The 24,831-nt window shown below is 41.7% G+C and overlaps 1 protein-coding gene across 1 annotated transcript in view; it reads right to left on the bottom strand.

Annotated features, from left to right (window-relative positions):
- Positions 1 to 1,686: 1,686 nt before the first annotated feature.
- ADGRF1 (adhesion G protein-coupled receptor F1) overlaps positions 1,687 to 24,831 on the bottom strand; it is a 40,305-nt gene continuing 17,160 nt past the window's right edge. The window contains exons 4-15 of the mRNA XM_057700182.1: positions 24,134 to 24,283; positions 22,992 to 23,165; positions 20,385 to 20,485; positions 19,531 to 19,589; positions 14,938 to 15,101; positions 13,637 to 13,800; positions 11,770 to 11,958; positions 8,113 to 9,486; positions 6,400 to 6,441; positions 4,835 to 4,894; positions 3,203 to 3,269; positions 1,687 to 1,889 (exon numbers count right to left, since the gene is read on the bottom strand). Coding sequence (XP_057556165.1) covers positions 1,816 to 1,889; positions 3,203 to 3,269; positions 4,835 to 4,894; positions 6,400 to 6,441; positions 8,113 to 9,486; positions 11,770 to 11,958; positions 13,637 to 13,800; positions 14,938 to 15,101; positions 19,531 to 19,589; positions 20,385 to 20,485; positions 22,992 to 23,165; positions 24,134 to 24,283 — 2,618 coding nt within the window. The 3' untranslated portion in view covers positions 1,687 to 1,815. The remainder of the gene's footprint in view (positions 1,890 to 3,202; positions 3,270 to 4,834; positions 4,895 to 6,399; positions 6,442 to 8,112; positions 9,487 to 11,769; positions 11,959 to 13,636; positions 13,801 to 14,937; positions 15,102 to 19,530; positions 19,590 to 20,384; positions 20,486 to 22,991; positions 23,166 to 24,133; positions 24,284 to 24,831) is intronic.

The raw sequence follows: 24,831 nt of genomic DNA, 5'->3' as shown, positions 1-24,831 counted from the left end.
ACTTGGACTTCCCAGCCTGCAGAACTGTGAGAAAATACATTTCTGTTGTCTAAACCACAGGCCTGTGATGTTCCGTTATGGCAATCTGAGCTGACTAATACATTCCTACAGATAGCAGTAAATATGGACATGATTTGCTGTTGTAATCACAGGCTGCCGAGATTTAGGACATCAGGGCTACGTGTAAAACAATGGCTAGATGAGGCCTGAGCTCCCTTGCAGACCAAGACATCTAGGATTCTAATTACAATTAAATAAACAATGCCAGTCCTGCTAGGCTGACTTACATAACCCTCTTCTTACTGTAATTCAATTTCCATAACTTCTACCCTGGCACAGTCATTTGCCATCCACGTTGTCCTGCTCACATTATCTCGCCTCTCTGTGCCTTAATTTCAGCAGCTGTAAAACAGGGACAATAACATTCCCCCCTCACAAGCTTATTGTGACGATTACGTAAGTTAATAGATGCAAAGCACTTAGAATAGCGCCTGACATACAGTGAGCGCTTCTACATGTTGCTTCTTCTTTTTTGACTTCTTACCACCACCACCACCATCATCACAATCATCATCAGCATTATCATCACTGCAATTCTTACTGAAAGAAACTAACACTTGCTTTAAAAAAAATACCACTGCAGATTTTTAGGAGACTCTGGAAGCAAGGATGAATCAAAGGGCCTCGTTGTTTCGGGGACTGTGGTCAGGGCTGAAACTCAGGGGAGCCCAAAATGAAGACATATGGAAGGGAAATGCCGCTTCCTAGAATGTCTTCACCTGCTCCTCTGCCTCTCATCCAACATCCGCCTCTGCCACACGTGTAAATAACTTCCAATAAGTGCCTACCGTGCATTACAAAAGAAAAGCAGGTGCTTTAAGGTTTTCCTGGAAACTGGCAACCAAACTCTCCCTCACATTGCCTCTCACATAGAAAGAATTCTGGGAGTAAGAAACCTGGGATCTAACCTCGCAAGGCTTGCTTAAGGTTGCAGGTCATTTTCAAGGCTGTTATGTGGCTATAGATACGGGCTAGGAACCAAAAGTCGTAAAAGAGCCCAATACCCCTTTACAGGCTTCACTTTGGGAAGTCAACTCACTGTCCAACCCCCCGCTTCCTCATCTCTGCACTAGGTCTGCCTGGATGCCTCACGTCACTGAATGGGGGACCAGATGAAAGTGCCTTGTAAACTGAAAAATACTGCATTATATATGCAAAATAAAATTGTTATACTTCCTAAGTGACGGATACAAAGCTGTCTGAAATGGACACTTTCCATTTTGTTTCTGATTAACTTTCAAAGTTCAGTGACTGAACCTGAAAAACAAGAACAAGCATAAAATCCAACTGGAAATTTTGGGAGGAAAATGCCTTTTTTCTAGGAAATTTCACCAGTGACTTTTTTTAAAAGAAAGTGAACATGGTCCATCAATTTGTATCTAAAGTAATTTCATGACATTTCCTTACTCCAATTCAGATGATTGGAAATGTCACATGAATAATGCTATCTTATGAGAAAGGAAACCATAGTTTGTGGCAGTGAGAGGCTAGTACAAGTGACATAATTTCTGACAAAAAACCTACTCTTCTACATTTATGAAGCAATTCCTTTGAATCAAACCCCATGGAAGTAAATCTCTCCATTTAATTAAAGATAAAGATGGCGGTCATGAAGCTGTTGAAAGTTCCTTATTTTATTCCCAGACTCCTAAATCAGAAAGTTCCACCGAAGATTGAATGTTTTCTTCACTGACATTTAGCTCTAAATGTCGATTTGCTCCAAAAAAATTGTCCTCGATTTTAGGGTTCCCGGCCTTATTCAGTTGATGAAAACTGAGTTAGCGTGATGTCATTTGAGGACTCTCCAGTACTAGAAAGTACATAATTGCCTGAGAGAGGAAAAAGAAGATAAGAATTATTGCTATTATGTTGGAATCAAGCATGAGACCAAAATGAATATAAGCCTATGCAATTCCATACAATTCTGGACAGTTTTAAGAAGAGGTTAGGGTGTACAGCATTTTATTAATGCCACAGAAGCTTACATTTGTCAGACATCACTCATTTGAGAAGAGAAGCACCGTATTTTCAGATGTTGGGGAATGAGATAAAGGTTTGAGGTCACTGACTGTTACTGCTGGAAGGAACCTTAGTGATCTCTTAGTTTTGTTATTTTACTGATTAGGAACAAAGGTCCAAAAAGGTAATGAGATTTATTAAAAGCCCTCAGGCTGGTTGGTGGCAATGATAACAGGAGCCAAAATTTCTGGATGAACACATTGAACATTTCGGGAGGGAAATGCTTTTTCAAGCTCAGACACTTGAGCTTTATCTGAAATTCAAAGAATTTTGACTGGAATCTAAAGTGAGTTGCCTCTTTCCCACCCTTAATAAGGATCAGAACATAATTTAATGTGCAGTGGGACTTATGCTCTAAAGTATGACTTCAGTATAACTTGTACTAGAAGAATTTCTCCTCAGCTCCCATGCTGAACCCTTCTCCTCCAGGAAAACCGCGACTATTTGCAATGCTTAAATATTCTTCATGTTTTCCAGGAGCTGAATATCATTGACTTTAGTGACAGTCAATATGTGAGCATGGGATCAGTGCATGTCATAAGCAGAGGAGACCGTGCTCCCTCACCCACAGCAGGTGGTGGCTCCTCCCTCCCTAGGGACATTTTAGGGAGAAGGATATCCAAATGTGGGTCACAGGCCTGGCCCCTTGACCCCCCTACTCAGCAGCTGGCACAGAGGAATGATTCTCCAGCAAGGACACAATGGTTAGTCTAACCACACTCCTTCACCCCAGGGGCCTTGATGGTCATAGATTTCTATAATGTCTAACTGAGGAAATGGAGGTGACTTGTGATGAAATTAAAAGTGACCCTTGCTTGTCTCCAAGAGCATCGAATCCCCAACATTGTTCTCTCAGCCCTGAGCACTGTCCAGATGAACTCCAGACACATGTCTGGCTGATAATTGCACAGTTCTCACATGAATTTTTAAAAAGCTACCGCTGGGACTTCCCTGGTGGTCCAGTGGTTAAGACTCTGTGCTTCCACTTCAGTGGGTGCCAGGTTAGATCCCTGGTCTAGGAACTAAGATCCTGCATGCTGCGTGGCCAATTGAATTTTTCCCACTTGATGGATTTATATTCTTCCTTCCTACTCCTTAGAACCTTCAGTTTGTTACAACTCACCTTTGTATTGGAATAAGTTGAAAGTCTTTTCCAATCTGGGTTTGACTGATGAATCTGAGGTGTTTTGCTGCACAAAAGAAAACCAAGTCATTTAAGCATTCAAAGTATTCTTTTAGGAAATTGCGTTTCATTCAAACTCCCTCAGAAGATTACAAAAATTCATCTTTTCTTCTGCCAAATGTGCATTCATTTTTAGGTAAATGAGCCATCCACCCAGAAAACAAAATCTCATCTTTGTCATCTATTTGAAAATGAAATTGGAGAAGGGGTACAAATTCAGGAGGTCCTCACGGACCATCGCTGCCTTTCGAAAAGTGTTAACACTTTACATTAGAAACAGGGAGAAAAACCACTGTTGGGGATCTTTACTTTGGTTTTGTTTTGTTTTACTTTTGAGTGTTTTTCTCTCTTCTGCTTTCCAATGAGAAAAATTCTGACTTCCTGCTTCGTAGGGTGGGGAGTGCCCTGCCTTGCTTTACTAACTAAAAGTTTGTCTTTAATGCAGTCACACATGCTGTAACTCCCTTCTTTTCTTAAGAGTAGAGAATGATTCATTAATTTCACATTTTCTAGTTCAACGGATTTTAGTTCAAGACATAAAATCAAAATCACAGAATGTTAGAACTTCTGCTTTGAGTAACTAGTCTCACACTTAATTTTTACAATTTGAGAATATTGAAACCAAAAGGTACTAACTGACTTTCCTGAGATCACACAGCCAATTGGTTACTGAGTCAGAAATACAGAGCAGGTCTGCCAGCTCTGGGCCACAGCTCTCTCCTACGAAATGCAGACCCACAAAAATTATTTTAATGCCAGAGGCTAATTTCCTCACTGTTTTTTATTTTGAAAGTTATATTGTCCCTTGCTAAAAATCTCTAAATATCCATGTAGTTTTTCATGCACTTAAGTCAGCTGATTCTTATCAAACACAGAAATATCTGCTTTAGAACTCTTTCTGAAAGGTCCTCTGTGTCTTGCTAAAGGACAAAAGCCTGTGTCTCACTAAAAGACAAAAGTCAAAACTACAAAATAGGAAGGCAAGTACTTTTGTTTCTAACTATACTGGATTGCACTGATGTGGCAAAGAATGAAAATGAGAATCCTCTGTTTCCATTCAAATTTATCGGTTTGTAGACTGAAGAGCTATAGTTCAAGGAACAAGGTCAATTATACCAACATAAGAGAGAAAATTCATAGAGATCATTTTATATGTTAGAAGTTAATGAAGACTTCCCTCTCTCCTTTTCTGAAGAAGGAAGAGGGATCGAGAGGAGATCTGGAAAGTCAGGCAGAGAAAAGGACCCCAAGGATTCTAGATATTGGGAGACCAATCAGACTACAGCAAGTAATACTGTTCAAATGAATTTGCTCACAAGAGTGCCACAGACCCCCATGCTTGAGCATCCTCGAGGCTTTCCACACCGTCACATTCATTCATTCACTCATTCACTCACTCATTTAACAACTCTTTAGTACTGACCATGTGCTGGACATCATGCCAGACACCAGGAATATAATGGTAACAGGAACTCAAGGGGTTTACACAAAAGTGGGCTTGATGTGCGACTGGCTAAAAAGTGCAAAACTGGAACTTCATGAATTGCCTTGACTGCAGCAGGAGATAATTACCTTTGATGCTTGTTTCCAAAAGCTTAAAGGAGGTAACTTGTTGAGTAGCAGCTGTTGCAGCTATAGGACAACAAAGAAATATTGAGGAGCTATATGCAATCATACACAGACCAATCAGGAACACAACTGAAGAGTGAAATGGTTATTTAGTAACAGTATTTCCCGGAAGCATTTAATAGGCTATAAGCATGGGATCCGATGAAAGGATATCTTTTCTTTTCTTTCTTTCCTTTACCTGTAAACAAATCTAGAATGAAACAAAGAACAGTACCAAAAGCCATAATAATTCAGATTCTAGACACTAGTAATTGGCAATAATTGCTAAATCAAAGTTTGTCTTTGAAGTGAAGAGTCTCCTCACCGAGTGAATGGTGCAAACAACAGAATTATTTAGTCCAATCAAGAAGGAAGGGATGTCTCTGGTGGCACCCTGGTTAAGAATCCGCCTGCCAATGCAGGGGACACGGGTTCGATTTCTTGTCCAGGAAGATCCCACATGCTGCAGAACAACTAAGCCCGTGAGCCACAACTACTGAGCCCATGTGCTGCAACTACTGAAGCCCGAGCACCTAGACCCCGTGCTCCACAAGAGAAGTCACCACAGTGAGAAGCCCACGCACCGCAACAAAGGGTAGCCCTGCTCACCACAACTAGAGAGAAAGCCCATGCAGAGCAAACAAGACCCAATTCTCCTAAAAATAAATAAAAATAAATAAATAAATCTTTTTGTTTAAAAAAAAGAAGGAAGCACTAGAGGGGTGAGATAGGGAAGGTGGGAGGGAGGCTCAAGAGGGAGGGGGTATGGGGATATATGTATAAATACAGCTGATTCACTTTGTTGTACAGTGGAAACTGGCACGAGAGTGTAAAGCTATTATACTCCAATAAAGATCGAAAGAAAAAAAAAAGAAGGAAGCAAATTGCTTCTTTGTAAACAGGGGTTTGGGGACATGTGCAACAAGTATGACAATTATAAAATATCCTTATCTTCTTATTAAAACAAAGGCTAAATTTATTAGCTTACTGTCCTTACCTCTCTCTGCAGAATTGCTCAAAGCTTGGAAAAACAATGAAAGAAGTTTAAGTTTTCTTCTGTTATCTTTTACTTATATTGATCGTCCTTCATTAGGAATTCTATTTAATATTAGAGGCTACGTAATATTTACTATTTAAAATTCTAGAAACATAAAAATAGACAGGCCTTTCAGCGTATTCTAAATAAATGAATAAATTAAGTAAAGAAGCAAAAGGGAATTCACCCTTAAGGGAAGTATTTTTTGCTGGTTAATTATGCCAAATCATAATTTATAAGTAAAAACAGATTTCCCCTTTGTTTCTATAATGTTCATGTTGTATGTTGTGGTTAGTTCTCTAGAGCTCTGCTATCTGCAATGAGTGTTTAGTTTCTTTGTCTGCTGACTGAACCTACCTTTTGTGAAATTATAGAATTTTATTATGCAAGTACCCATGGTCTAACTTCTTATATATGAATAAGGGCCCTAGAACTGAAGGGGAGGAATTAGATGCCTGGGTTAAAGGAGGAAGAGAGAAGTGAATACACATACCTTACTGTCCAAGAGTATTCCAAAACATAAGATGAAAAAGCCCTTAAAAAAAGGAATAAAGTACATGTTTATCTTTTCTTTTTCCAGAAAAGAAAGCACTTATATGTATCACTATTCTGTTATGTCCTCCAACACTGAAATTTTTTCCTTGTCTGTCCCCCTGTTGGCTGTGGGTTCCTTGAAGGCAAGGATACTGTGTAACCTCTATGACGTCTGGATTAACACAAAGTACTCAAACATTCTTGTTGTTGTTGCTGTTGAATATATAATTAAATTATTGATTGAATAAAGTTGGAAACACATATGGAGCTTCATTTTCCCCTTTGTGTCATCCTAAACCCAAAACAAAGAACTTCCATTTGCTTCTATGTCTTAGTCTTTCTTTAGACGTTAAACAAATGTTAACTAAGCTTCTATGATGTCAGCAAGCACTGAAGTCCAACCCCAAGGCCAAGTGGAGGAAGTTGACTACATCAACATCCTTTCCATCAGGTCCAGCCCTTGGGGAACCCTTGGCAGATTCTTTCTTGGACCTTGAAATCCTCCTCCCAGTCGGAGCACCCTCAGTTGGTGCCTGTTCAGACAGCATGTCACCAAGAGCCCTGGACATAAGCTCCCTAAATCTGTCACCATCAGGTCTGTGCTCTCCATGACTGCCCTCTGTAGGCCACCACCTAAACACACCCTGGTTTGCTGAAGTAGGTGGAGAACCGACTGGTTTCAGTAGACACTTTCTAAGCTCTTACTCTATGCCAGGCACTGCACTAAGTGCTAAATGACCTCACTTAATCCTCACATTTACTCTACAATACAGGTAATAACATTATCCCTGTTTACCAGACAAAAGAATTGAGGAATAGACAGATTAAATAATTTTAGTGGTCACAGAGTTGGATAACACGACATATTTGAGCCCAGAGCTACTTTAACTCCAGATCTCAAACGTTTAACCACCACTACCCTGAGTCATTGTCCAGAGAAGACCCAGCAAATGTTCCTGGAACCAGGACTGAAGGCTCTCTTTCAGGTTCACCAAAACCTAGGGATTACGTTGCCCACCTACTCCCTGAACACTCTCTGATCGTGGCATGTAAAACCCATCCTTGGCAGCAGAGGTCGGCAAACTTTCTGTAAAGAGCTGGGTAGTAAAGATTTCAGGTTTTGCAGGTCATCCAGTCTCTCACAACCGCTCAGTTCTGCCCATGTAAGGAAAACAGCCACAGACCCTGTGTAAATGAATGGGCATGGCTGCGTTCCAATAAAGCTTTATTTACAGACACAGTGCTGCCTGCAATCGGCCAGGCAGGCCCTGTGCTATGGTACCTTAGGGACTGCCTTTGCACCATTCAGACCCAAAAAGTACTCTTGGTTTATTTCCCTTTCCTTGTGTGCTTTTACAGAAATCAGCACAAGACAAAGAGGACTGGGTCAACAGCAAGAGAGATTAGCATTAGCTACGTGAACTCTAACAGATTTAAAATCCTGGAACGGATTACTGAAGAAGCCTAATATTCTGCTTCAGTATGAGAATAACCGTTGGGAAAAATGGATCTTTTTTTTTCCCCCATTCACTGTTGCCAGGCAGTTTTGGTTACAATAGTCTTGCTGGAGGCAGGGAAGTAAGATCGCCTCCAGACTGGTCTTCTCATCCTCAGTTCTCTACAATTATTCCAACTCACTGATGATATGATAGGTTTCTCTTATCGCTCTCACCTGTAATGCATTGAGTAATGCGAAAATAACGTGCCAAGCCACATTCTGGCTGTCCACCATTGTTCCTATGCCAAAGCCCCAGGTGAGCCCCAGCAGGGGGGTCAGGATGAGGAGGCTCCTCCCCACGCGGACGACAGTGGCCTTGTTGTCCTGAGTCAGCCTTTCTCCAACAGCGGGCCTCCAGAGCTTCGTGAGAACTAACAGCACCACCACCAAATTCACAACCACAATAGTCAGGGCAGGAACCGCAAAGGCCAAGAGAGGTTTGCTCCCATCGGACCAGTTAAGCCAACAGGCATCTCTCCTTTTGTAGCCATCGCTGGGTTGTGTGACCGCAATGGTGATGATGGATATAATGAGAGGGCACCCATAGCCCAGGCAGAACCCGACAGCCACCATCAAAGGCGTGGCCATGTGGTGGAACATGAGGACCACCCGATATGCCAGCAGGCAGCCAAGCATCAGCATCCAGAAGAACAAGGAGAGGTAGAAAAAGTGCGTGAAGAACACTGCAGCCGTGCAGACCTCAGACGGGTTTGCCGTGGTGTCTACGGTGGCAGCAACAATGAACCAAATGTCTGCAACCAGGAGGCACAGAGCTATGTTCACCATGCAAATGTGACGGGTGTGCGAGGTTTGGTTTTTGTTGACCTGCTTCCAAAACAGAGTTTCGATGGTCAGGCATAAGATGAGACTTGCAATGGAGACCCCCAGTCCCACAAAGGTGATCCATTTCACCACAGGAACGATGTCAGAGGGGATGAAGGGTGACATCAGCATGGAGAAGGAGGTCAGGTGAGTACAGCGGCACATCACCGAGTCTGGAGTTTCATTCACCAGGTGGCAGCCGGTATCGTTCCACTGCAAATGCCTGAAATCCCAGAACACACAATGAGGCTGGCTCAGATTCGATTCTATCTTGGAAAAAGTGAGGAAAATTTCATCGATGGAATAGTTTTGGATAACCGTGGCTATCACGGGCCCATTGACCTGAGCATTTCCATTTTTGGTAACGGGGAGAATGTTCCCCAGGGTCAAGGAGGTCATGCTGATGATAGTTTCTGGAAAGGGCTTCTGGAATTGGTCTGACCTAATTAACACATGGCCTTTGATGGGGTCGGAGGTATTTTTTTTGAACATTTCAGTCTGATAGTTATAATTGAAACTGCTTTGATTTGAGGGTGTTGGAATCCCTCTCCAGTTAATGAACTTTCCAGAAAAATTCAGAGGCAGAGCTGTTGGAGGGACCAGAAGGCTGATGTTTTCCAGTGACGCTAGTAGCTCGGAACTGGCATTCTTTTCTTTCTGCAGCAACACTGTCCAGTTGGTTACCGAGGCTGAATTAAGGATGCGGTCAGATATATTGATGACATTCTGAAATACAAGGATGGGAGTCAGTTTGGATTTTGAGTAAACAGGTCAGAGGACTATGGGTGGATAGTTGTTAGTTTTAAGCTCAGAAAAGCTGCCCAGAGAATTGGCTCCGTTGAGGACCACGTTAAAACTCAGCAATGAAACTCAGCTCTGGTGCTCCACACAGTGGAAGCATTGGGTTAGGAAATGAGTGTCCGCAGAATCATGTCAGTTCCGGGGTGATCACCCCCAGGAATCCATACTCCAATCGGGGCTTCCGTGTGGAGGAGGAGAATCCTGAAATGGGGGCTGCAGAATGTGCATTTTCTTCCTTCTGGGGTGGCAAACGGGACTGCATGACGCTTCAGGCTGAGGGTCCAGGAGTGAGACCCTACTTGTAACTGCTTTCCCATGTTGTTTGCTTTGCTAGCATCAGAAGTTCTAAATTCATGTCATGGATGTTCACGTTTTAATTCATGTGTATTTCTGACTTTTCTTTAACAGAGGAGACTATAAAAGTCCTTAAACACTGGACATGCAACAAGGAAGCCTTGAATCGTTATGGATTTTAAGGGTCAGTCTCAGGTTAAGAGATTCCTTTTCAAGGAATTCCCTGGCAGTCCAGTGGTTAGGATTCTGGGCTTTCACTGCTGAGGGCCCGGGTTTGACCCCTGGTTGGGGAACTGAGATCTCTCAAGCAGCAAGGCCAAACAAACAAACAAAAACAACAACAATAAAAACCAGGTTCCTTTTCCAAACATACCTGAAAGGCAGCGTTTTCTCACCCAGGACCCTCACTCACTCTTACGGGTCTGGTTCCCAGGCACCTGCTGCAGGCTTCTGTCATTCTGGCGGAGTCTTACCCTGACAGGGCCCTCTGTGGCTTCTGGCCCAAATCCCATAGTGGGCTTCTCCTATTGCCCGAGCAACCTCTGCCTTCTTTTGGTTTGCGTTTGCTGCTCTGTTTTTGTCCTTCATTTTATTTTTAGCCTTTTTGTATCATCTTACTTTAGTTGGTCTCTTGTAAACAACACATAGTCAGACTTAAAAAAAAAATCTGAGCATCTTTGATTTAGGAAGTTTAACTTATTCACATGTAATGTCATCTCTGATGTTATGTTCACCTTATACAGTTAAGGACACTTGTGTGCTTATGTAACAGTATACATTATATAACCCAATTTTGTAAAAATATTATATGCTTTAACAAATAAAATGCACACATCCAAAATGTTTGGGAGGATATTTATTTAGCAAATGTTTATTGAGTACCTGCTATGTGTCCTTTGTCAATTCTTTAGGCACTGAGGTGACACCTAAAATGTAAGCAGTGGCTATTCTAGGGTGACAGGATTACATATCACTTATTTTTCTTTTTGTTTATTTGCATACCTTATAGTGAGTATGTCTTACTTGAGTAATTTTTAAAGTTAATTTTTAAATATCCAAACTAAATCATGAATGGAGTTCTTAAAATATACTAAACATAATATACTGAAGTCTGAGCTTATGGCCATGGGAAGGAACAACTGCAGACTCAATATCAAATATTAAAAATTTGGCACCTCTGTCATTCAGTGTCATGCGGGGCAGAGGCTCATACCGTCCCCTCAGCCAGGTGCTGCCCAGGCAGCCTGCCTGAAGGCAGCTCCCTCTTACTTTGAACTCACATAATTGATCCCAAGGGTTCCTTGTACACTGCAGAGGAAGCAGTGAAGCTCACACAAAGACTGTCACATGGCTCTTTGGTCCTTTTTAACAGCAACCTATCAACTGGGGCTTCTGCCATTCCTCCTACAAGACTGAGCATTTAAAGTGAGCCATTTGGACTTCCTAGGTGGCACAGTGGTTAAGAATCCACCTGCCCAATGAAGAGCTATAAAAAAAAAAAGAATCCACCTGCCAGTGGAGGCGACACAGGTTCGATCCCTGCCCCAGGAAGATACCACATGCTGTGGAGCAGCTAAGCCTGAGCACCACAACTATTGAGCCTGCACCACAACTACTGAGCCTGTGAGCCACAACTATTGAGCCCGTGTGCTGCAACTACTGAAGCCTGAGCACCTAGAGCCCATGCTCCGCAACAAGAGAAGCCACCACAATGAGGAAGCCACGCACCACAGTGAAGAGTAGCCCCCAGTCTCTGCAACTAGAGAATGCCCATGTGCAGCAATGAAGACCCAACACAGCCAGTAAATAAATTAATTAATTAAAAAAAATAAAAGTAAAAAGCTTTCTAAAAAATAAAAAAATAAAAATTAAAAAAACAATAAATTAAGCCATTCAAACTCAGGCAGACTTTACCTCCATTGTCGAAATGGACACCTTTAATTTACTTTTCACAGACAGGGACGCGACATTGCCCAGAATTGACACCACAGAAGCCAGATTCCCAGCTGTGGTTGATGGGCTTTGCTGAATGACCATTGAAAGATTCTGCACCAAGGATGACACGGTTGCCTCAGTGGCGTTGTTGGCGATCACATTGAGATTCTAGGAATAGAAATGGTTACATTCTAGAAAACAATGAAATGCTTGTGCTTCATCAGACATAAATCAGATTGCATGGCCACATATAACTAACATTTGTATGCTGCGTTGTAACACAGGATAATCATATAACAATGATAACGATATAATGACTGTCATTCAGTGCTTTCTATTCTCCACACACTGTGCTAAACACTCTACCAGAGATTCACTGATTTATTCCTTACCCTACCCTTTAAAGGAGGTACCATGATTATTTTCATTTTATGATTAGGGAAATTGAAACTTGAAGAGTTTCACTAGAAGGCATTTTTATATAAATTGTTACCTTAATTATACAGAACCTGATGTTCAGTGAGCATCAGTGACTTTCAAAACAGTACCCAGCTAGGAATTAGAAAGGTAGGGTATACTTGGCACGAAATCCTATGTTATATCCATTATACCATGCTGAGAAATCCCTATAGAGGATTACAGAGGGACATATGTGGAGATCTGACTACACTTGGTCACTGGATTTTGGGTTTTACTTCTTCCTTGAGGCTCCCATTTGCTCCATGACACTGAGCTAATTTGAAAGGCAGCCAAGAAGGGATATTCTCTTTGTTCAAAGCATGTCAATGCAGGATCCCAGATATCCCTTGTTTTCCTTTTTACTCTTTGGCATTGACAGAGCTGTTCTCTGCCTCGGGCTCCTGGCATCTGCCTGTCCTCACACCCTGGAGTGACCTAGTCCCAGACATGTATGGTTCATGTCCAGTACTGAGGCAAAGAAGGCAAGAACAAGGATAAACCTCAGAAGCCATCTGCTCCAATCTCTCTCCCCAGTTTGCAGATGAGAAAACTGAGGTCCAAAATGAGAGCAGTAAACTTTCTGCAGTCCCCTGGTGAATACTATTGTGGGGTTCTCTGCTTCCAAAGCAGAGTTTCTGGCTGGGACTGAAGTTCTCTCACTATGAAGATCTATCTGCAGGATAGTGTCTGTGAACTGATCTTGAAGTCTCTCTTCCATGACTTGAGTTTTAACTCCTCACCATTTGCTTCCATCTTTCTATCTACCACGTCTTAAGTACTTGAACCTTCCTAAGAGAGCATCAGGTGGAGGTTATAGCACTGGACTGGAAATCAAGTGACCATGTTTCTAGTTCAACACTATTGCTACCAGAGGGACCACTAGCCCCTTAGTCTCTCCTTTTCTGATCTATAGAAGGAAGTTGGTAAGGCGCATCGTGGCCGTGGAGAGCCATTGAAGTTCTATCATTCTATATGGCTGACCCATTCCCTGCCCCGGTTTCTGACACATGTACTTCCTCGTTGTACTAATGTTATATTTTCTGACTCATACCTTCACTTGGATCTTTGATTCCCAAGCTTTCTGAGTCCAGCTTAGTTGCTGTTCTGCCATCTACGGTAGCCCTCTTCAGCGTTAATTCTCGTCTCTGCAGCACCCTCCCCACAAAACCATCCAATCTGACATTTCTGACGTTCTCAGCTGCTACCTAGACTCACTGCTCACGCCCACCCTTCCTGGTTGCCCAGGGTCTGATGTCACCAACTTCTGACCAATGAGACAAATTGGTACATTTTACCTTCCACCCAGCCATGCTCGCTGGGAGACACCCACTGTGAAACTCAAAACCAGGGCAAGTGGGCAAGGTGGAAATGCTTTTTTTTTCTTTACCTTCTTCAGTTCCTCCAGCTCAGAGAGCACACACGTCTCCCTGAGGACATGCCACTCAGAGGGCTGGCACCTGACGGTGATGCTTCCGGAGTAGCCACTGCTACAGGGAAGAGTATACTCATCATTTTTAGACCCAAATCCAAAGACAATGCTGTTACACTGGGCTGAAAATGAATGGAAACAAAGAAGAAAAAGGTCTCAATATTTTGACACTCTATAAACTTATTATACAGCAGTGATTTTTAAGTCATATTTTCAGAAAAAAGCCCAGGCAGAATTTAGGAACAGTTTGTGTTTGATGCCCAGCTTCACCCCATCAGCCCATTTTCCTCTTTCCTGATGTCCTACCCTCCCCAAGGCTGGCTCCCTTTCCCTCCAGGTGTCTGATCTATGCTAAAAATCTGCCTTTTAATTGGCTATCAAATAGTAAGTATTCCTTGAAAATAAGACAAGATGTGATCCCTCCCAGGAAATATTTTCACTCTTTAAGGGAATGCTAGAAAACCAGAAAATCTTCAAGACACTATGGGACAAAGCAGGCATGATAGGGTTAAAAGATAGGCAGTTGCCATTTGGGGGGGTGACATCCTACTTTGTACCCCTTTAAAAGCTTCTCACATCTTGACCAGCCACTAGTTCCTCTTGCAACTGGCCCTTCAAAATATGTTCTTACCATGATTGGGACTGGGAGGAGGAAGCCTTGAATGGAAGAACCACAAGGGCTATGATTTTTGTTTCTTTTCCCCACTGCTGTGTCTAAAGTGCCTAATCACTTTGGACATTTGGTAAATATTTGTTGAGTAAATGTTGAAAGTGGCACAAATCTTGGTAAGAGAGGTTTAAAACTGAATGTAAAGAATTTTTCAAACATCTGAAGAAAAGAAGTGGGGTGTGTGTGTCTATGTATATCTGTGTGTGTTTATGTGTCTGGGTGGATGGGAAAGACCTGGAAAAAATGCATTCTTTCCTGGGTCCCTTGGGTTATGATTTAGGAATATCATCAGCCCCAGGGCTCTTCCAATGTGTATATCAGTAAACTATTGCTGAATCATTTCTATCAGAGCCTACAGTGAATCAGTCTTGTGCGATGTTTACATTAAGAATTGGAGGTCGGATCACTCATGAACAAGAGTCTGAAATTGTCAGCTGAAATTGAGTTTCATCCTGATGGGGGGTGGAAACAGCTGCTTGTTTCTACTCAATCTTAGAACAATTCTGTTTCGGGAACATCTCCAGTATACAATCTACTAAGCAGGCTTCCCTAACTTACTTCCCTACAGAGGATGGGAATCCATTGTTACCTTTTCCGAACACTCTAAAAGAGTTGTCTTCTAGTGCAAACAGCTGGTGCAGGCCTGTCTTAGCCTTCTCAGCTGCCTGCTCAATGCCTGACAGCAGTTCAGATGTGCTGCTGGAACCAACAACTTCATACCCAGCAATGATGCTTCCATCTCTACCATGATGACTTGGAAAGAAAAATGAGATTCGTTCATCCAGGGCTTGCTCTGTGTGGGGGTGGCATTGGGTTGATAGAAATAGATCAAACAGATTTGGTCTTTGCCTCATGGAGCTTACATGTTAGTGGAGAAAGCAAGTCCAATAATAAATAACCACCAAATACATACATACACACACACACACACACACACACAGATATATACATATATGTATATATACATATATCACATATACACGCACACATATATAAATATACATACATATATTTGTATATATAAAATTCCAAAATTTTTTAAGTGTTATGAGAGGCAAGTTCAGGGATAGAGTTACAGACACAGAAAACAAACTTATGGTTACCAGGGGTAAGGTTGGGAGAGGGATAAATTGGAAGATTGGGATTGACATATACACATTACTATACATAAAATATATAACTAATAAGGACCTACTCTACAGCACAGAGAACTCTACTCAATACTCTGTAAAAGCCTATATGGGGAAAGAATCTAAAAGAAGAGAGTGTATATATATATATATATAAAACTGATTCACTGCTGTACACCTGAAACTAAGACAACATTGTAAATCAACTATACTCCAATAAAAATTTTAAAATAAAATAAATTTTTTTCATATAAATCTTAAAAGAAAGGAATATCAGGTAGACGTGAGGCCCACTTTAAATAAGACTGGTCAGGAAAGGCTTCTCTGTGCAGAAGGTCTTTGAATCTGAGAGCCAAAGGATGAAAAGAAACAGCCAGTGATGAAAAGAGCATTGGTACAGCATGACCAGCACCTGAGAAGGGCCTGAGGCAAGAAAATACCTGTGAGTCTGACAAACTTCAAGGCTAACATGGCTAAAATTCAACAAGCAGGTGAGAGATGGATAGGAGATGACCCTAGAGAGGTACCCAGGAGCCAGATGGAACAGGGCCTTCAAGTTGGAATTTCTTTTTTATTAAAAGATTTTATTCTTTATGAAAAAGGCAGAGGCATAATCAGATTTATTATTTAAGATCATCACTCTGGCTGCTGTGTAGAAAATAGGTGAAGGGAGGAAGCAGGGAAGCAGGAAGACTACTTAGGAAGGAGGGGGTGGCAGCCTGAACTGATTGAGTAGCAGTGTGTGTGGGGAAAGTGATCTGGTCAGTTTCAGGTTGTATTTGAAGATACAGCCAGAGGACTTGCTAATGGAGCAGATTTTGGGTGTGGGAAAAAGAAACCAGGCAAGAAAGACCTCAAGGAATTGAAAAATAAATTGTAGTATATTCATACGAGGCTGAGTCAAAAATTATCCACACTCCGGTTATATTAAAACTTCTGTTGGCTACACTGTCTTATCAGCACTTTCCCTTCAAGGCTACTGTCTTCCCGGTCACTGCTGTGCAGGTGTGAATCTGTTACATCAGTTCATTTCTAACTGCAGTGCGAGCAAAAATGAATGCCCCACTTGTGATTTGCAGAAAAGAAGAGCAGCGTTCAGTGATTCGTTTTTTGTGGTCTGAGGGTGTGCATGTCTGCACACTTCCGCCCACACTGTCAACACTCTGCAAAAACTTCCTTTTGAGATGTTAAAGCATCCTCCCTATAGTCCTGATCTTGCGCCATCAGACTCTCACCAGTTTGGTCCCCTGAAAGTAGCGCTACGAGGAGAAGAAGTGAAGACAGTGGTGCATTTGTGGCTCGAAGTTCAGCCTAAAACATTTTTTAATGAGGGAATATGAAAGCTTGTTGACAGATGGACAAAGTGTATTGAAAAGCAAGGAGATTATGTCAAAAAATGATGTATTTGTCTTTTCTGAAAGTTAATTAAAATAAATTCTACAGTCAGAGTGTGGACAATTTTTGACTCACCCTCGTACAATGGACTATTCCTGGGCCATAAAAAGGAAGGGATCACTGATGCTCAGAAAACCAAGGATGAGTCCCAAAGGCCTTATGCTGAGTGAAAGAAGCCAAGCACACACAAAAACTATATACTAGATGATTCCATTTATGTAAAATTCTAGCATAAGCAAAACTAACCTGCAGTGATAGAAATAAGATCAGTGGTTATTTCTGGTAGGGAGGTAGGGATGTGTATGGAGATTGGCTGGAAAGGGGCACAAGGGAACTTGGGGGATAATGGAAATGGTCTGTCTTGATAGGAGGTGGTGTGTACCAGCATTTGTCAAAGCTATTAAAGCTGTACAATTAAGGTTTGAGCATATCATTTTATGTAAATTATGCTTCAATAAAATAAATTAAAGCAGGATAGCTCTAAGATTTGGGTCTTTGCAATTAGAAGAACAGCATCTCTGGAACTGAGGTGGGGAACACAGTGAGAGGAGGCTAAAAGTTATGATGGTGGGGAGAGTTGGAGGACCCCCGTTTTGGACATGTTACAATTGACATGCCTGCTAGAAATTCAATTAGAGATGTTAATATGCATTGGATATTGGATTCTGAAGTTTAAGGGAGAGGCTGAGGTCAAGTAATAAATTTAGAACCCATCTGCATACAGGTGGTATTTGAAGTTACGAAAGCAAGTGAGATAACATGGATTAATTTAATCCTGAAACTCCATGAGGGTTAGGGTTAAGGTTGTTCTCATTCTTTACATACGAGAACTGAGCCATAAAGAGGTTGATTCAGGTTATTAATTATTAATTATTAATTGATGGATATGAACCTCTGGCTCTCCGAAGTGCAAACTCTTAATTTCTACATTGAACTAACACTGAACTACACTGAACTCACAATAAATAAACCCAAATATCCTTTTATGTCGTGATGGTCACATGTCTTTTCATTGATATGGCCCTTCTATAGTGTTTAAAAAGTATTTTTCAGGGACTTCCCTGATGGTGCAGTGGTTAAGAATCTGCCTGCCAATGCAGGGGACATGGGTTTGATCCCTGGCCCAGGAAGGTCCCACGTGCCACGGAGTAACTAAGCCCGTGCACCACAACTACTGAGCTCGTGTGTCACAACTGCAGAAGCCCACGTGCCTATGGCCCATGCTTCTCAACAAGAGAAGCCACCACAATGAGAAACCTGTGTACTACATCAAAGAGAAGCCCCTGCTCGCCACAACTAGAGAAAGCCCGCCCACAATAATGAAGACCCAACACAGCCAAAATAAAGAAAAAGAGTATTTTTTTGCCTGTTATTTTATTTTATATAATGAGGTTAAATCAGATTCCACAGGTATTAACAGTCCAGTTTGACAAATAAATGAATTGAGATGGTGAGAGATTAAGATTTACTTTAGATCATGTATGTAAAGAGTAAGACCAAAATAGTTGTATTTTATGGACTTATGTCTACTTTTACTGTGATTTTGTCTACAAATTATTGGAGACAGTTTGTAAGATATTGGGTTTGCCAAAAAGTTCGTTTGGGTTTTTCTGCACCATCTTACAAAAACCTGAATGATCCTTTTGGCCAACCCTATATATATCTATATGATGGACTATAAACTAGAAATATAAATAGAAAACCAGGACCAAGGAAAAGGAAAATGTGAATATTGAATACAGAACTGTTGATTGAGTTTCAATTTTGTCTATGAGCTCAATGACGGTAAAGTCAAAAACAGAAGTTAGATTAATTATATAGAACTTGATATAAGAAAAAAGAACCAGTGTTTTTCCTAGCACTGAATTTTAAAGAGTATTATACGTGTGAGCCTTTTTATAAGTACATGAGAGGACTTAAAGGATAATGTCCAGGGCAGCATATTTATAGCAAATGTTATTGAAAATTTCCTATAGCTAGTCTTTAACTGTGAAAAATATATAAGAAGTTAAGTTCTCTGACCTCTAAGTCACTTTCTCTATCAAGCAGACTATAAATAGCTGGTAATCAATACACACACGGGTAACTAACCAAATAACTTTTGAATTAAAGTATAAACAAAAGGATAATTTACTAAATATCTCTTTATTTGCTATAGACAATGACTACCGGGCTTTGAACTATCATGCATTCATGATATCTACACAAAAATATAATATTTTACCCAAGGAGCCCCTTCTGGCCCCCAATTATAAACATCACACCCTCTGTGTTAGTGGAAGGAGAAAACGCAGCGGTCTGCAGCCCACAACCCTCTTCCCCACCCCTCGCCCCTTCCCATGCACACACACCATGATCTCCTGCTTCCTTTGCAGCTCTGCCCTGCCGTGTGGGTTTCCAATTCTAGTTTCTGATCCATAGCTTTGAGAATGCCTTTTAATATTTATATTCGTAAAGGCATTTAAATGAGAATATAGGATTTCCTCTTCAGGCTTTTTAAAGCATCACAGATTTTTATCCAGTTTTAGTAAGAATCCTACTTCAAAGACCAGTTCCGACCTATTTTCTGTCCAGGTCACTTGGAAACAGCACGAGGCATCCTGTGGGACCGGTGCATGATTCCCGCGACGCCCTTCTAAGACCATTGCATTACTTACCGAAATTGGGTGACTCGAACGGACTCAAAACCTTGGATACTTTTGTATGCTTCTTTAAGCTTTACAAAGAGAGCAAAGGGCAACATGTTGATCTTTATCCCCACACAAGAAAGACATTTTCGCAAAAAGTAGATGCAGACAATAAATAAACCAAGGGAAGCACCAAGCAAAGGAACTAGTTGCATGTTATATAATTGCAATTAAAATGACAGCAGAGAATGTACACATGCACGCCTGTGCACACACATATAATTTAATTTTGAGGTTGCCAGTAAAGAATGTAGAGCCAATTGCTTAGACTAGAGGGTGAACTGGGCTCCAGATAATGTAATAAATTCACCCCAAATCTATTTCCTTCTTCCTCTAAATAAGCCATTGATTTCGATAGATGCTTAACCTGAATCTACCTGCAAAGTGTTTGTGCATGTCTTCAGTTAGATCCACACCTGAACCAACAACTAGGCAGAGGTGGTTTTATGTGACTTCATCACGAAGTCCAAAATTTTGGGAAGTACAAGAGAATCTTCTTTAAGGGACAAGTCTCAAATGCCAACAATTAAGCTTAGATCATGAAAACTTTCTTTTGGCAAATAAAAACCAGAAAGTAATCAAGAAGGCTTGGTTTAACCCTAACAAATTAGCAAAGCTGAATGCCAAAGAAATGGGAAGAAGTCAACTGCTTAGTGCTCCCTGAAAGAAAATGTTCAAAGTACATCACCTGTGGGCAGATTGATTAACTGCCATGTAATAACTCATGAAAATGAATAATTAAGGATATGTGTTAAATAAATATGTTGAATTGGGAACTTATGTTTAGCCAATGATTTCTTACATAATAAGTAGAAGGTGCTTACTTGAATTTCAATTCCAGTGGTATATTTGGAGTATATAGCAGAAGATGAATCCAAAAGGTCTTTTGTAAATCTTTCATTAATTTTGAAAGTACCCCAAACCTCTACGAAAAATAGGAAGAAATTTACAGAGGTAAAAATTACTCACTTGATATAGCATAAAATTATAGAAGTCTAATCCAGCCCATCTATTTGACAGTGGTACTTTGATTCCCTTTTCTTTCTTTCTCTTTTTCTTTCTTCTTTCTTTCTTTTTTCTTTCTCTCTCTCTTTCTTTCTTTCTTTCTTTCTTTCTTTCTTTCTTTCTTTCTTTCTTTCTTTCTTTCTTTCTTGTCTATTTCCTTTTATGATGGACGTTCACCAAAAGTAATACAGGAAGCATTCATAAAACCAGAATTTTCTTTTGTGAATTTGGAACGTAATGGGAAAGTGTGATAATCAAGACAACCTTATAAGCAGGTAGATGAGTAGCCACTCACATATGATTACAAAAGGCAGTCACTTAGCAATAAAATATATCCCAATCTAGGCACTGAGCTTAAACATTGTCCTTATTAAAAAACATTTTTTTAAAATCACTACTTGCAAACTCCACCTTACCCCTTGCTTACCCATCACTGGAGCTTTTCTGCTCTGGGACAGGTAATTCCCCACCTCTGGATGGACAAATCCTGTGTCTATTTCATTCAGGACTTAGTTAAATGCCCCTCCTTAGCAAGGCCTTCCCTGGGCCCCAGATAAAAAGAGTCTTTCTCTCCTTTTAATTCCTACAGTACTTCATCCATACCTCCCTTCCAGGCTCTTCACCTGCAAATCTATTTGTGAACATACCTCATGTATCTATGTCCCCCCTCTACTGTGGGAAGCCCCTTGTGAGTGTAATCCCTGTCTGATCCATCTTTGTATCCCCCAGAGATGGATTAGCCATGGACCACTTTTCAAACAGTAGGCTTTCATCAAAATTTTTGTAAAGATCACATTGTCTTCTTTCCTGTGTTAACAGCCTGGCCTCCCCGAGTAGCTTGCTAATTCATCAACAGCAAGACAAATGCCTCCTGGTGATCTCCCAGAATTTGTGCCAGATCTGGGTATAAAGATGGTGCTTAATAAGTACATGTTACTCAGGGAGGAAAGGATTGGGAGTTTGGGATTAGAAGATGTGAACTAACATATATAGGGTGGATAATCAACAAGGTCCTACTGTACAGCACAGGAAACTGTATTCAACATCCTGTGATAAACCATAATGGAAAAGAATATAAAAAAGAATATATACATTTATGTATAACTGAGTCACTTTGCTGTACAGCAGAAATTAAACACAACATTGTAAATCAATTATACTTCACTAAAATTTTAAAAATAGATAGATGATATAGATAGATAGATAGATAGATAGATAGATGATAGATAGATAATAGATAGATAGATGATAGATATATTTTACCTTAACCTGATCTGCTGTGGTCCTGGAAAATGGACCTAGGGAGACCCAGGAAAGCTGGCCTATCTCAGGTCCTCCTTTACTCTCTGCTCCACTCAACCAAAATCTGGAGCTTCAAGATAACTGAACTAGGGACTTCCCTGGTGGTGCAGTGGTTAAGAATCTGCCTGCCAATGCAGGGGACACGGGTTCCATCCCCGATCTGGGAAGATCCCTCATGCCATGGAGCAACTAAGCCCGACCGCCACAACTACTGAGCCTGTTCTCTAGAGCCCAGGAGCCACAGCTATTGAGCCTGTGTGCCACAACTACTGAAGCCCACAAGCCTAGAGCCCACGCTCGGCAACAAGAGAAGCCAGGGCACTGAGAAGCCTGCACACCGCAACAAAGAGTAACTCCCGCTCGCCACAACTACAGAAAGCCTGTGCGCAGCAACGAAGACCCAATGCAGCCAATAAATAAATAAATAAAATTGTTTTTAAAAATTAAGAAAAAAGGTAACTAGACTAGTCTTTAGGGACATTTCTTAAAGTTCTTCAAGCTGCTGGAGCCCATGTCACCTGGCTGCCCTCATCATCCCCTGAACATCAACCTAAGTCAACAGCAGCTCCCTGAGCATCCAGGGGTTTCCTAAGCTAGACTTTCAACTTCTGTTTAGTTTTGGCAGTTCATTCGCTACATGTATTTGTTGGCAATTTAGAGCATTTCTTTCAATGTAATCACTAAGTAACCCTCCCTACTTTCACACCTCTAATATTTTTATTTTCTGGAAATTGATGTTGGCCAAAGAGATGAAAAGAAGGTGGGGAGAAAAACGTTATTTACTCAAGCAGTTCTTACTTGGAATTTCAGGCAATCTCCCTAAATGTCAGAAGAATCACAGAATTGTTGAGGTGAGTTGGATGTACCTCCAGGCTGAACTGGCACCCAAACATCAGCTTGCATTTCTGAATTTTCTGCACTTACAAAGCTCTCACTGTGTCCAGCCAAGCCTAGCAGGGTACGCCATCACTGCCCTTCCATCTCCCTGTAAACATTGGCTCTCCTCTGGCAGGCAAAGAGAAACACCTGGGCACAGACCTAGAGGTCCTTTCTCTCTCTGCCACTTGTGGAGGTGGGAGGGGCCCCAGCCCAGAGCTCCCCTCTTGGCATCCTTAAGCACTTACTTGTTCTTTCACAGAAATGGACGCTCTGGGTGAGGTTTTTGAGAGGACAGTCACAGCTCTGGAGCGATCCCTCCGTGTGAAGGTAACATTTCTGGGGATCAAGGCACGAGGGAGGAAACCAGGAGTAGCCGTCCTCACAGGCACAGCGCAGGACCCCACTCAGGCTGCTACAGTCTGCACGAAAAATAGAGCTTGGTCTCACAGGTCCTTGTTAATAAATTGGCGGTGGCTGAGTTCTCATCCTTGGCTCTGACACAGAACCTGAACCAAAAGCTGGAGGTATTTCTCTCCAAAAGCTAGAAGTATGAAACTAAGATGGAAACAACTATGTTTAAGGTTAACGAAACGCCCCACTCAATAGATACTGAGGCTGGATCAGAAACCTGGCAAACATAACAATCAAGTGTCTAGGACTAGCATCCAAAAGAAGAATGCATGCCCAGTAGGTACCCCTTGAGTGGAGAAAGAAGCAGAAGAGGGTATGTCAACCTGAGAGTTATTTGATGGGTTCTAGAAGGTATTTGTCGACTGTCTTATCAGATGCTCCTGTCCAACCAGCATCACTCCCCCAAAGTCCCTGTTAGCAATATAGCAAGGGCAGAGAGAGCTTTTTGTTGAGAAACATGATGAAAAATTTTATTAACCAATCCTGTATGCCTCTATTTGAGCTAAAACTCCCACGGTGGGGGTGAGGGGGGTGGGGAACCCTTCCTTTTTAATAGGAAAAAAAATGGGGCGAAGTTACCAGATACTGTTGTGAAAATATGGTGTGCAGTGCATGGTTCTCAAACTTGATCATGCATCGGAAACTTCTGGGAGGAGTCTCACCCCAAAGTTTATGATTCAGTAAGTCTGGGATGGGGCCAGGGATCTGCATCTCTTTTAAGCTTCCTTGATGCTGCTGCTACTGCCGGGCTGGGTACCACACTCCGAGAACTTTTGCTTTAGATAAATCATTTAACTTCTCCTAACCCCACCGTGGTGGTCATTAGTGCTGTTGGCCAGATATTTTCTGTAAGTGTTTATTCTTTTCAGCCACAGATATTGTGGGCATGGTGGATTCCTCAGTATAACCTAACCTCTCCCGACTCACACACACCACCTTCCCCAGCTCCACTCCCAGTCACCAGACACTGACTCACACGTGGTGGCCTTGGCTCTGATAATCTTCGTTCCCCCAGGTAAAAAAAATGACAAAGGTTCCAAAGACTTCAGAAAGTTTTTCATGTCTCTTTTCTCCTTGGAATTCCTATAGGCCACCTGAAATAGCAGCTCATATTCCTGGATTGAACCTAGAGAGAGAAAGAGAGAGCTAGTCAGAGGCTTCCTTTCACAGGCCAGGAGGGAGACACCACAGAGCAGGGGACCTTGGAGCAATGATCAGATTCAGATTCAGCCTGAGGGTCACGGACGCTGCTTGGTCACTTCCACTCATCCAGACATGGACTAGAAATAAGCACCCAGAACAAAACATGCAGACCGTCTACAGGTGCCCGAGACACATCTCTCCTCTGACTTTTGCAAGGCCAGCTGCTCTGTGCTCTCCGATCTACCCCAGCATCACCCTCCTGACTTTACGCACTTCTCAGGTCACATCCAGAGTCAAGCTTCAGAGTCAAGACTGAAGGGAGAAGGGGTGAGATAGTCCTGCTACTCTCCCCTCCTCCTCCTCCAGCTCTAGACTCCTGGACATATCTCTGATATAAAACCCCCAGTCTGTTCTTTCCTCTCCAAAGAGCCCTTCCTTCTCCTGTACAAACGCTGCACTAATTAGCCGAGTTTGATACTGAGATGAAATGTACAAGTAAAACCAAACCAAACCTTACTTGAGCCTTGATGC

Source organism: Hippopotamus amphibius, chromosome 11, assembly GCF_030028045.1.
Source record: "Hippopotamus amphibius kiboko isolate mHipAmp2 chromosome 11, mHipAmp2.hap2, whole genome shotgun sequence".
In the NCBI taxonomy this organism is placed as follows: Eukaryota; Metazoa; Chordata; class Mammalia; order Artiodactyla; family Hippopotamidae; genus Hippopotamus; species Hippopotamus amphibius.
The sequence above is the reverse complement of the archived record's forward strand: the minus strand, read 5'-3'. Positions and strand labels throughout refer to the sequence as shown.